The sequence below is a fragment of the Carcharodon carcharias genome, chromosome 20 (assembly GCF_017639515.1).
Source record: "Carcharodon carcharias isolate sCarCar2 chromosome 20, sCarCar2.pri, whole genome shotgun sequence".
Classification (NCBI taxonomy): domain Eukaryota; kingdom Metazoa; phylum Chordata; class Chondrichthyes; order Lamniformes; family Lamnidae; genus Carcharodon; species Carcharodon carcharias.
Window position 1 is genome coordinate 31,841,219 of NC_054486.1, and position 13,804 is coordinate 31,855,022.

The 13,804-nt window shown below is 43.3% G+C and overlaps 1 protein-coding gene across 7 annotated transcripts in view; it reads right to left on the bottom strand.

The window, feature by feature from the left end:
- Positions 1-13,804, bottom strand: part of eif2ak4 (eukaryotic translation initiation factor 2 alpha kinase 4) — a 160,777-nt gene that overhangs the window by 29,226 nt on the left and 117,747 nt on the right. For all 7 annotated transcript variants that reach the window (XM_041213972.1, XM_041213966.1, XM_041213967.1 and 4 more), the window contains 2 exons: positions 10,671-10,839; positions 10,354-10,470 (listed from right to left, as the gene is read on the bottom strand). In XM_041213972.1, the coding sequence (XP_041069906.1) occupies positions 10,354-10,470; positions 10,671-10,839 (286 nt within the window). The remainder of the gene's footprint in view (positions 1-10,353; positions 10,471-10,670; positions 10,840-13,804) is intronic.

Genomic DNA, 13,804 nt, shown 5'->3' on the forward strand with positions numbered 1-13,804 from the left:
CTGCACATTTTTCTTTTTTGAACAAAAATGGGAGAACTGGATGCTCAGCAGGTTGTCATTCCAGAATCTGTTTATAGCTTAGGCTATTCAGATAAGAGTCTCTCCCAGTGGCTGTGAAAATCCTATGTGAAATGAGTTTGTGCAGTCTCAGTCAGGTACCAGTGGATGTGGACTCCAAACACAAAAAGATCCTTTATTCAGCACAAAGTTGCAAATTCCACTCAGTGGAGTCACAGAATGGATGCCTTGGTAAATGAAAACATATCGCAATAAGGTAGAAATAAAGGTAGGACTGAGGCATGCGGGTGTAACAAAGTAAAAGGTGCTTTACTCAATACTTAATATGCCATACCAGAGCAATTTGGTTCTCTATCACTACTTTCATAGAATTACATAGGGTATATGGCCCAGAAACAGCTCTTTCAGCCCAACCAGTCCATGCTGGTGTTGATGCTCCACTCAAGCCTCCTCCCATCTTTTCTCGTCTAAATCTACCATCGTGACCCTCTATTCTCTTTTCCCTCATATGCTTGTCTAGTTTCCCTAAACGCATCTACAAAATTCACTTCAACCACTCCCTGTGGTAACAATTTCCAAATTCTTTACCTAAACAAGTTTCTTCTGAATACCCTATTGGATTTCTCACTGACTATCTTATACTGATGGCCTCTAGTTATGCTCTAGAGGAAACATTCTCTCCATCTCCACTCTATCAAAACCTTGCATAATTTTAAAGACCTCCATATACCCACACATTTCTCTGCAATCGTTCCAGTGCCTCTATATCTTTTTTATTATCTGGTGACCAGAACTGCACACAGTTCTTAAGTGTGGCCCAACCAGGTTTTGACACACATTTAGCATAACTTCCTTACTTTACAATCCTATCCTCTGGAAATAAAACTAGTGCTTGGTTTGCTTTTTTTTAAAAATGGCCTTTCTAACCAAAGACGCCTTTTAGTGATTGATGTATTTGTACACTGAGATTCTTATGTTCCTCTATCCCACCTAGACTTGTGCCTTCCAAGTAATAAGTGACCCCCGCATTCTTACTACCAAAATGTGCTACGTCACCTTTACCTGTGTTGAATTTCATTTGCCAATTATTTGTCCATTCTGCAAGTTTATTAATGCCCTTCTGTAATTTGTTGCAGTCCTCCTCTGTATTTACTATCATCCCCAACTTGGTGTCGTTTACAAATTTAGAAATTATATTTTTGATTCCAAGGTCCAAATTGTTACTGCAAATTGTGAACAGCAGTGATCAGAACACTGATCCTTATGGAACACCACTTCCCACCTTCTGTCACCATCAATAGCTAACTCTGCCACTCTGAACATTGACTCCTACTCTCTGCTTTCTGTCATGAAGTCAGTTAGTAATCCATTCTGCCATTTGTCCCCTGAATCCACATTCTCTGACCTTATTCATTAGTCTATTATCAAAGACCTTTTGAAAATCCAGATAAATTACATCTAATATATTACCATTGTCTAACCTCTCTGTTACTGCCTCAAAAAAATTCAATAAGTCGGTCAAGTAAGACTTTCTCTTTTCAAATCCATGCTCACTATTCATTATTATATTTCTCATTTCTAGGTGTATTTCTATTTTTTTTTATTCATTCATGGGTGTGGGCTTCGCTGGCTGGGCCAGCATTTATTGCCCATCCCTAGCTGCCCTTGAGAAGGTGGTGGTGAGCTGCCTTTTTGAACCACTGCAGTCCATGTAGTATGGATACACCCACAGTGCTGTTGGGAATGTGTTCCAGGGTTTTGACCCAGCGACAGTGAAAGGACAGCGATATATTTCCAAGTCAGGATGGTAAGTGACTTTGAAGGGAATTTCCAGATGTTGGTGTTCCCATCTATCTGTTGCCCTTGTCCTTCTAGATGGTAGTGGTTGTGGGTTTGGAGGGTACTGTCGAAGGTGCATTCCTGCAATGCATCCTATAGATGGTACACACTGTTGCTACTGTACATCTGTGGTGGGGGGAATGAATGTTTGTGGGTGCCATACCAATCAAGCTTTGTCCTGGATGGTGTCAAACTTCTTCAGTGTCGTTGAAGCTGCACTCATCCAGCAAGTGGAGAATATTCCATCACACTCCTAACCTGTGCCTTGTAGATGGCGGACAGGCTTTGGGGAGTCAGGAGGTGAGTTACTTGTCGCAGGATTCCTGGCCTCTGACCTGCTCTTGTAGCCACAGTATTTATATGGATAGTCCAGTTCACTTTCTGGTCAATGGTAACCCTCAGGATGTTGATAGTGGGGGATTCAGTGGTTGTAATGCCATTGAACATCAAGGGGCGATGGTTGGATTCTCTCCTGTTGGAGATGGTCACTGCCTGACACTTGTGGGCATGAATGTTACTTGCCACTTGTCAGCCCAAGCCTGGATATTGTCCAGGTCTTGCTGCATTTGGACATGGACTGCTTCAGTATCTCAGGAGTCGTAAATGATATTGAACATTATGCAATCATCAGCGAACATCCCCACTTCTGACCTTATGATGGAAGGAAGGTCATTGATGAAGCAGCTGAAGATGGTTGGGCTTAGAACACTACTCTGGGGAACTCCTGCATTGATGTCCTGGAGCTTGAGATGACTGACCTCCAAGAACCACAACCATCTTCTTTTGTGCTAGGTATGACTCCAACCAGCAGAGAATTTTCCCCATGATTCCCATTGACTCCAGTTTTGCTAGGGCTCCTTGATGCCACTTTCGGTCAAATGCAGCCTTGATGTCAAGGGCAGTCACTCTCACCTCGGGAGTTCAGCTCTTTTGTCCATGTTTGAACCAAGGCTGTAATGAGGTCAGGAGCTGAGTGGCCCTGGCTGAACCCAAACTGAGCGTCAGTGAGCAGGTTATTTCTAAGCAAGTGCTTCTTGACAGTACAGTTGATGACTCCTTCCATTACTTTACTGATGATCGAGAGTAGACTGATGGGGCAGTAATTGCCGGGTTGGATTTGTCCTGCTTTTTGTGTATAGGACATACCTGGGTAATCTTCCACATTGCCAGGTAGATGCCAGTGTTGTTGCTGTACTGGGAACAGCTTGGCTAGGGGGCGCAGCAAGTTCTGGAGCACAATTCTTCAGTACTATTGCTGGAATATTTTATTTATTATTTTTATTTATTTAATTATTCTTTTTATATATTTTTTTTCTTTTCCCACCTATTTCTATTATTATTTTTTAAATTTATTTCCATTTATCTCTACCTTTTAGCCTATTTCGAACTCCCCCCCCCCCCCACCCCCCAACTAGGGCCCCCATCTGTCACTTGCTTATCTTGCTTTCTATCCTTAATGTCACCATTAGCACATTCTTTAACTAATATCACCATCATCAACATCCCTTTGGCCTTTTGTTTATGACACCTTTTGCAATCTCTCCTTTGCCTCCACCTATCACTGGACCTCTATGCAGCGTCACCTGTCCAACCCCCCTTAAACAGCTTATATTTCACCAAATTTCTATTTCTCTTTAGTTCTGAGGAACAGTCATACGGACTCGAAACTTTAACTCTTGTCTTTCTCTCCACAGATGCTATCAGACCTGCTGAGTTTTTACAGCAATTTTTGTTTCAGATTTCCAGCATCCGCAGTATTTTGCTTTTATCTTAGTATTAAAAATGCTATCTTTTCCCTTGATTCTTTTAAAACATATGGATAAAATCCATCCAGACCAGAGGCTTTAATGCCCAAGCTTGTTTAGTTTATTCAATACATCCCACTTTTTTTGTATTAAATGCACTTATCTCATTGCTCATCTCATCATTCAATGTCATCTCTACCAAATACCGAAGCAAAACCATTATTTACTACTTCTGCTATCTCTCTACCAGTACCCGTAGTATTATCCCATCTATCATTTAATGGTCCTATTCCCTTCATAGCCTTCCTTTTTGTTGATGTGCCTGCAAAATATTTTACTATTTTGTTTTATATGCCTTGATAACTTAATTTCATAGTTTCTCTTTGCCTTCCTAATTGTTTTTTTTGACTTCTCTCCTAATGTCTTTGTATTCTCTCTTATCCTGCACTCCTCTGCTGCCTTTACATTCAACGTATGCCTTCCTTCTAACCCTCAATTGTTCCCTTATGTCTTTAGTCATTCATGGAATCTCACCAGTATTTAGTTTCTTTTCTTGTGGCAGCATATACATTTCCTGTGCCCTGCTGAACACCATTTTAAATGATTCCCATAGTTGTTCTACATTGTTGTTTGCCACTGTAGTTGCCCAGTTCATTTTCCTATGCTCTATTTTAAGCTCCTCAAAATCAGTTTTTCTCCAATCTATTAACTTGGCTATCGCATCTTTATGTCCTTCTCTATCATCATCTTAAAGTGCATTACATTATAGTCACTATTGCCTAGATGTTTCCCTGCTTTTTCTTCTTTTACCTGTCTGGTTCATTCCCCATTACTAGATCCAATAGCGAATTTTCTCTTATTGGGTTTTTAACATATTGGGTTAGAAAGGATCCCTGTACACATTGTAGGAACACCATTTGCTTATCCTTTTACCTATCTTTTCTGTCCAATTAATATCAGGGTAGTCGAAATCGCCCATGATTTTTATTCTATGTTTTTCTACTTAATTCTCTAATTTGTCTGCATATTTCTTCCTCCAGGTGGTCTGTAGACAAGACCCACAAGTGTGATGGTGCATCAATTATCTTTTATCTCTATCCAATATGTATTCCCTTATTCTCTTGCAAATAGCTGAGTCCCTTTTCTCTACTGCCATTATGTTATCCAAAAGAAGTACAGCTACTTCACCTCCCCGTTTTCTGTCTTGACCTTTTCTAAATCTGTTATACCCTACAATGTTTAAATTTGAGTCCTGATTTTTCTGTAGCCATGTCTCAGTAATCCCTATTATGTCTGGCTCCTCTCACCTTACTCACACTGTGTACATTGCTGTACAATCATTTTAACACATTTTAATTGGACTTCTCTCGCTTTATGTTTAACCACCTTTTTAGTCTCCAGTTCTATAAGTCTATTTATTCCCTTGCTATGATTGTCCTCCTTTCTTTATTCTTTCCTATGTTCTCCCAGCCTGTTTTCTTTATATTAGACTGCTTACATTTCCTGTAGATCCCTTCTCCCTTCCCCCCACTACCTAGTTTAAAGCTTTTTCCACCTATTTACCCTTTCCACCAGGACACAGATCCCATCCTGGTACAGGTGAAGTACATCCCGTCAATGCAGCCCATTCCTGTCCCAGAACTTGAACCAGTGTCCCATGAAAAAGAACCCCACTTTCCCACACCAGCCACATGGTTTTTCTCCTGGTCTGTCTGCTCCTATGCCAATTTGCACGTACCTCTGGCAATAATCCAAATACTATTATCCTCAAGGTCCTGTTTTTTAATTAATAGCCTAGTTCCTGAAACTCTTTCAATAGGAACTCTTCCCTCTTGTTTGTTCCACCCAACAACAGGATTAACCTCTTCCCTTTCCAAGTTCCTCTCCACCTGCCGTGAGATATCCCTTACCATGACACTAGGTAAGCAACACACCCTTTGGGATTCTTATTCTTGGCTGTGGAGGACATTATCTATCACACTAATTATGTTCACTGTTACTCCAACATTTCTATTCTGCTCTCCACTTCCTCGGACAGCCTTCTAAGCCATGGTGCCTTGGTCTGTGGTGTGGCTGTCCGCCCTGCACTCTATCGCCTTGTCCTCACAGGTAGTGAACATATTGTACCTGTTGGACAGGATGAGTGCCTGCAGGACCTTCTTCTCGGCCTTTCCGAAATCCCTGCTATCAAGCCGCCAATCAGTCACACCCTCCCTTTCCTGAACATGTGTTTTCCCCTGGGATGTGACTCCTCCCCCTCCTCTATCTGTCAGAGTCTCTCCAGCTCAATGACTGCTGCAGAAGTGTTTGCTCTGGACAGTCTCGCCATCCACAAACTCCCACATTTTGCAGTCCAGGCATACAACCCACTCAGTCATATCTTAGAATAGCCTTATTTATTTAACTAATTAAATTCCCTATTCAACAATTATTTCCAGCTATATCAAGTAATTTAACTAGTTAAGCTATAAATTTAATTCAATACTTATTCTTGCCCAGTTCTAGTTTAAACTAATGTCCTAGTTTAGGGAAAAAAAAAAACCTTAAAGCTCACCAACCAATCAACTAGCTGTATACCTCTTTAAACCCTCTGGACTTCAGCTCTCAGGCTTCCAGTTCCATCTTTCAAACTACAAAGACCAGAACAGCATCCCTTCCCTCACTGCACCAAATTCCTTCACTCACCAAACCCCCCAGGTTAAGTAAGTGCTCTCTCTAGCAGTACTCCACTGAACTGGACTTTGTGCTATTTAATTTGTGCATAAGCAAAACCTCCTGTGTTTAAAATAACTGGAATTCCAAAGACCACAGCCAGTCCGAAGACCAGAGTCAGATAATGCTGTCCAGGGAACCATTTCTAACTAGCCATCTAATTAACTAACTGAAACAGGATTACCTGGAAAAACTCAGCAGGTCTGGCAGCATCAGCGGAGAAGAAAAGAGTTGACATTTCAAGTCCTCATGACCCTTCAACAGAACTGAGTGAATATTAGGAGAGGGGTGAAATATAAACTGTTTAAGGTGGGGGGGTGTGGTTGTAGGGACAAGCAAGCAGTGATAGCAGCAGATAATCAAAAGGTGTCACAAACAAAAGAACAAAGAGGTGTTGAAGGTGGTGATATTATCTAAACGAATGTGCTAATTAAGAATGGATGGCTCAAGGTACAGCTCTAGTAGGGGTGGGGTGGAAAGACTAACAGGGCATATAAAATTTAAAAACAATGGAAATAGGTGGGAAAAGAAAAATCTATATAAATTATTGGAAAAAACAAAAGGAAGGGGGAAGAAACGGAAAAGGGGTGGGGATGGAGGAGGGAGTTCAAGATCTAAAGTCGCTGAATTCAATATTCAGTCCGGAAGGCTGTAAAGTGCCTGGTCGGAAGATGAGATGCTGTTCCTCCAGTTTGCGTTGGGCTTCATTGGAACAATGCAGCAAGCAGACATGTGGACAAAAGAGCAGGGTGGAGTGTTAAAATGGCAAGCGACAGGGAGGTTTGGGTCTTTCTTGCAGACAGATCGCAGGTGTTCTGCAAAGCGGTCGCCCAGTTTACATTTGGTCTCTCCAATGTAGAGGAGACTGCATTGGGAGCAACGAATGCAGTAGACTAAGTTAGGGGAAATGCAAGTGAAATGTTGCTTCACTTGAAAGGAGTGTTTGGGCCCTTGGACGGTGAGGAGAGAGGAAGTGAAGGGGCAGGTGTTGCATCTTTTGCGTGGGCATGGGGAGGTGCCATAGGTGGGGGTTGAGGAGTAGGGGGTGATGGAGGAGTGGACCAGGGTGTCCCGGAGGGAACAATCCCTACAGAATGCTGTCAGGGGGGGTGAAGGGAAGATGTGTTTGGTGGTGGCATCATGCTGGAGTTGGCGGAAATGGCAGAGGATGATCCATTGAATGCAGAGTCTGGTGGGATGATAAGTGAGGACAAGGGGGACCCTTTCATGTTTCTGGGAGGGAGGAGAAAGCGTGAGAGCAGATGCGCGGGAGATGGGCCGGACACGGTTGAGGGCCCTGTCAACGACCGTGGGTGGAAAACCTCGGTTAAGGAAGAAGGAGGACATGTCAGAGGAACTGTTTTTGAAGGTAGCATCATCGGAACAGATGTGACGGAGGCGAAGGAACTGAGAGAATGGGATGGAGTCCTTACAGGAAGCGGGGTGTGGAGGAGCAGTAGTCGAGGTAGCCGTGGGAGTCGGTAGGCTTGTAATGGATATTGGTGGACAGTCTATCACCAGAAATTGAGACAGAGAGGTCAAGGAAGGGAAGGGAAGTGTCAGAGATGGACCATGTGAAAGTGATGGAGGGGTGGATATTGGAAGCAAAATTAATACATTTTTCCAGGTCCCCACGAGAGCATGAAGCAGCACCAACGTAATCATCGATGTACCGGAGAAAGAGTTGTGGGAGGGGGCTGGAGTAGGACTGGAACAAGGAATGTTCCACATACCCCATAAAGAGACAGGCATAGCTGGGGCCCATGCAGGTACCCACAGCCACACCTTTTATTTGAAGGAAGTGAGAGGAGTTAAAGGAGAAATTGTTCAGTGTGAGAACAAGTTCAGCCAGAACTTGGTGGAGGAGAGTAGTGGTGGACGGGGATTGTTCAGGCCTCTGTTCAAGGAAGAAGCTAAGGGCCCTCAGACGATTCTGATGGGGATGGAGGTGTAGAGGGATTGGACGTCCATGGTGAAGAGGAAGCGGTTGGGCCCAGGGAACTGGAAATTGTTGATGTGACGTAAGGTGTCAGAGGAATCATGGACGTAGGTGGGAAGGGACTGGACACGTGTGAGAGAGAAGGGAGTCAAGATAACGAGAAATGAGTTCCGTGGGCCCCAGCTATGCCTGTCTCTTTATGGGGTATGTGGAACATTCCTTGTTCCAGTCCTACTCTGGCCCCCTCCCACAACTCCTTCTCCGGTATATCGATGATTACGTTGGTGCTGCTTCACGCTCTCGTCGGGACCTGGAAAAATTTATTAATTTTGCTTCCAATATCCACCCCTCCATCACTTTCACATGGTCCATCTCTGATGCTTCCCTTCCCTTCCTTGACCTCTCTGTCTCAATTTCTGGTGATAGACTGTCCACCAATATCCATTACAAGCTTACCGACTCCCACAGCTACCTCAACTACAGCTCCTCACACCCCGCTTCCTGGAAGGACTCCATCCCATCCGGCCCATCTCCTGCGCATCTGCCCTCACGCCTTCTCCTCCCTCCCAGAAACACGATAGGGACCCCTTGTCCTCACTTATCATCCCACCAGCCTCCACATTCAAAGGATCATCCTCCGCCATTTCCGCCAACTCCAGCATGATGCCACCACCAAACACATCTTCCCCTCACCCCCCCGGCGGCATTCCGTAGGGATTGTTCCCTCCGGGACATCCTGGTCCACTCCTCCATCACCCCTCAACCCCCACCTATGGCACCTCCCCATGCCCACGCAAAAGATGCAACACCTGCCCCTTCACTTCCTCTCTCCTCACCATCCAAGGGCCCAAACACTCCTTTCAAGTGAAGCAACATTTCACTTGCATTTCCCCTAACTTAGTCTACTGCATTCGTTGCTCCCAATGCAGTCTCCTCTACATTGGAGAGACCAAAGGTAAACTGGGCGACCGCTTTGCAGAACACCTGCAGTCTGTCTGCAAGAAAGACCCAAACCTCCCTGTCGCTTGCCATTTTAACACTCCACCCTGCTCTCTTGCCCACATGTCTGTCCTTGGCTTGCTGCATTGCTCCAGTGAAGCTCAACGCAAACTGGAGGAACAGCACCTCATCTTCCAACTAGGCACTTTACAGCCTTCTGGACTGAATATTGAATTCAACAACTTTAGATCTTGAACTCCCTTCTCCATCCCCACCCCCTTTCCGTTTCTTCCCCTTTCCTTTTGTTTTTTCCAATAATTTATATAGATTTTTCTTTTCCCACCTATTTCCATTATTTTTAAATTTTTTATGCCCTGTTAGTCTTTCCATCCCACCCCCACTAGAGCTGTACCTTGAGTGTCCTGCCATCCATTCTTAATTAGCACATTCGTTTAGATAATATCACCAACTTCAACACCTCTTTGTTCTTTTGTCTGTGACATGTTTTGAACTGCTCCTATCACTGCTTGCTTGTCCCTACAACCACAACATCCCCCCCGCCCCCCCCCAACCTTAAACCAGCTTATATTTCACCCTCTCCTAATATTCACTCAGTTCTGTTGAAGGGTCATGAGGACTCAAAACGTCAACTCTTTTCTTCTCCGCCAATGCTGCCAGACCTGCTGAGTTTTTCCAGGTAATTTCATGTTTTTGTTTTAGATTTCCAGCATCCGCAGTTTTTTGTTTTTATCTAATTAACTAACTGTGCAGCTGTCACCAGCAGGCAGCTTGTTTACCACTGACTAAGACTGAAAGAAACTACAAGTTAAAGTTAAGTTAGCTACTAAACACAAAACTTGACTAGATTTTAGAAAGAGATCAACCCTTAAAACACCCTCACTCACCAAATCCTCCGAGTTTAGTAAGTACTCTATTTAGGAGTATTCTGGCGAGCTCGACTTCATGCTATTTACTTGAGGAGTACAAAATTCACATAGGAATAAGAAGAAACCAAAAACAGTTTTTGTTCCCTGTGCTGTATATTTCAGAGCTGACTGGTAGTGTTTACAATGGTATCAGGATTAAAACACAAAACATCCAGGAACAGAGTTTTGGTATCTTCAACTACAGAGGCAATTTAAGCAGCTCAACAGAACTCACCATAGAATCACACAGGATGTTGCACACCTGCTGGAGTTTGTCCTCTGGTATCCCACAGTGTAGAATCACTGCCCTCAACAGGCTAGTGTGGTTCAGATGGATTCTGTAGTTTCGCTTCTGTAAACAAATAAATGCAACAATCTCTCAAAAGGAGAATATGACCACATGATAGCCAAATAAATCATGGATAATATCCCAGTCATTTGGATGTTACTATAAACTATGAATCTGAACTGCAAATCCTTCACTCCTAAAAGATAAGAAGAAAGTATTGTATTGGATGGAACTGGTTAACAATATATGGACTAACTCCCCACCTGCAGAACAGGAAATTCCTGAATAATTTCGACAATGGTGTGGATCACCTCTGCATCTGGCAACAAGTTGTTTGTAATTGGCGTGACAATGTCAAATGCACATTCTAAGAGTTCTCTAGGGTGACAGCGGTCCAGCTTTCGGGGTCTGAATACCCGTTCAATGCAGTATCTATGAACAAGGAACAGATCAAATGGGTAATGACGATACTTGTATTTATATTGTCACATAAGGCGATATTAGGGCAGTTGCCCAAAAGCTTGGTAAATAGTTTTACAGAGTGTCTTATAGGACGAAACCAGGTAGAGAGGTGGAGAGGTTTAGGGAGAGGATTCCAGAGTTTAGGGCCCAGGCAACTGAAGCCATGGTTTACAACATTGGGGCAATTAATATTGGGGATGCTGAAAAAGCTGGAATTAGACTAACGCAGATATCTTGGATGTTTGTAGGGCTGGAGTAGGTTACAGGGAGGGATGAAGACATGGAGGGATTTGAAAATAAGGATGAAAATTTTAAAAATCAAGATAGTGTAGGACAAGAATACAGTGGTGATGGGTGCACAGGATTTTGTGCAAGTTATAGTACTGGCAGCAGAGCTTTGGATGCCTCATGTTTACAGAGGGTAGAAAGTGGGAGGTTGGCCAGGAATGCACTGGAAAGGTCAAGTCGGGAGATAAAGCCAAGGATGAGGGTTTCAGCAGCAGAAGGACTGAGGGAGGGACAGAGCTTGGTGATGTTACAGAGGTGGAAATAAGTTTTCTCAGTGCAGATATATTGTTGAAAGCTCATCGCCGGGTGAAATGTGACACCAAGGTTGCAAACAGTCTGGTTCAATCTCAGTGGGCAATGAAGGGAACGAGTTCAATAGCGAGGAAGCAATTTGTGACATGTACTAAAGAATATGGCTTCAACCTCCCAATGTTTAACTTAACCAAATTTTTGCTCATCCAGTACTGGATGTCAGACAAGTAGTCTGACAATTCAGAGACAGTGGAGATGTCAAGAGAAGAAGTGGTGGTGAGGTAAAGCTGGGTGTCTTCAGTGTGGAAACTGACGTGTTTTTGGATGAGGTCACTGAGGGATAGCATGTAAACCAGAGGTAATGGTGCAAGAATGAGAAGAGAAGACATTGATGGCAATTCTATGGCTATGATTAGCTGAATAAGAATGTAACCAGGTGAGTAGGTACACTTCCACACAGCTGGATGACAGCGAGGCGATGGAGGAGGACGGTATGATCAACTGTGTCAAAGGCTGATCAAGAAGGACAAGGAGGGAAAGTTTGCTTTTGTTATAATAACATTGGATGTCATTTGTGACTTTGATAAAAGTTGTTTCAGTATCCTGGCAGGTGCAGAAACCTGAATGGAGGGGTTCAAACATGAGTTCCAAGATGGGCACAAATTTGAGAAGCAACAGCATGTTCAAGGACTTTGAATAGGAAAAGGAAGTTGGAGATGGAGAAGTGGTTTACAAGGACTATGGCATCAAGAGTTGGGTTTTTGTGGAAAGGGGTGAAGTCGGTATATTTGAAGGAAAGAGGGACAGAACCTGAGGAGAGAACACTGATAGTAATGACATCTAACATGGAAGCCAGGAAGGAAAATTGGGTGGTCAGGAGTTTAGTGGAAATAAAGTCAAGAGGATACGAGTGCTGGGTCTCATGCACAAGGTGAGCTTGGAGAGGGCACGTGGGGAGATGGGAAAGGAAGTTTAGTTTCCTATGCTCAGAGAAGGGAGGCAGATGAAGAAGCAGCTGTTTTCAATCTTGGTGACAAAGAAATCAATGAATTTCTCACAATTGCTGTTAGTGATGAGAAAGAAGGGTAAGGCGGTTAAGACAACCAGAAGAGGTTTTTAAATAAAACAGGGGATCACCACTTTGTATGTTAATATTAAGCATGAGTAAAGCTCTTTCTAAATTTCCCCATCATATACTCCAGAATGGGTTAGCTACAAAGTAAAGCTCTATCAGGCACCTTGTCAGTTCTAGCACATATTAGATGCAGGGCAATGTTCTCTGTACATTATAACCATCAGCCACACCCATCTCAGGGACAGGATAGTTAAGAAATAAAATTCCCTCTACACTGCCCTATTAAGCACTCTTGGTCAAATTCAGCTCATGTTTACTTCAATCTCAAAACAGCATCATACTGAGCCAAGAGATAGAGCCTCCATGTGATAGTTATGGCCTCCTAGATTCCCAATTTAATGTCAGTTTCTGCCAAACTGAACTATAGAATGTTTTTTTTATGTCTATTAAGAACGAGGCTCAATCAAACCATGTGCATAGGCCAAACTCATTTTACATAATATCCTTAAAGCAAGAGGAAACTTCCATCCCATCAATCCAGGGATATGTTCAAACTCAGATCCAAAGGAGTTAACAAAAACAAAAATTGTTGGAAAAACTTAGCAGGTCTGACAGCATCTGTGGAGAGGAAGACAGAGTTAACATTTCGAGTCTGTATGACTCTTCATCAGAAATAAATCTCTCTTTTTCTCACCCTGTCTTCCTCTCCACAGATGCTGTCAGACCTGCTGAGTTTTCCAGCAATTTTTGTTTTTGTTTCAGATTTCCAGTATCTGCAGTACTTTGATTTTATCCAAAGGAGTTATTCTACTATGACACTAAACTCACCTGCATTACAGGTTCCCATTTTTGTTGATCTACACAACACCCCGACTCATGCTGTGGGCAGGTGAGCTGAATTGAGACTTTGGTCAATCCTCTACAGGGCAGGACAATAGTGTCTTCAACTGACCTGCTGTCCACCCTTCCCTCACTATGGCACCAAAACCAAAACTTGCTGTGAGACAAATTACGGGCACCTTGTGACATATCTCATTGGCACACTGTACCACGGATTCAATAGATGGAGCTGTGGGGTTACTTCTCACTCAGATTTGAATGACATCTGCCCTGCATCGGATTGTAATCCAACCACCAGTTAGCAAGAGGAAAAGTCAATTAGCCAGAAGTAGATATTTGACCACTGTATCATCAGGTGGTATCTCTGCACTGGAATTCAGTCCACAGCCCAGTGTTTATATAGATCTGATCCAACAAGATATTTTAATTGTTTTCTCCCCATTCTCCTGAAGGCACACTCCACCCCTGCCCTTCTGGCAC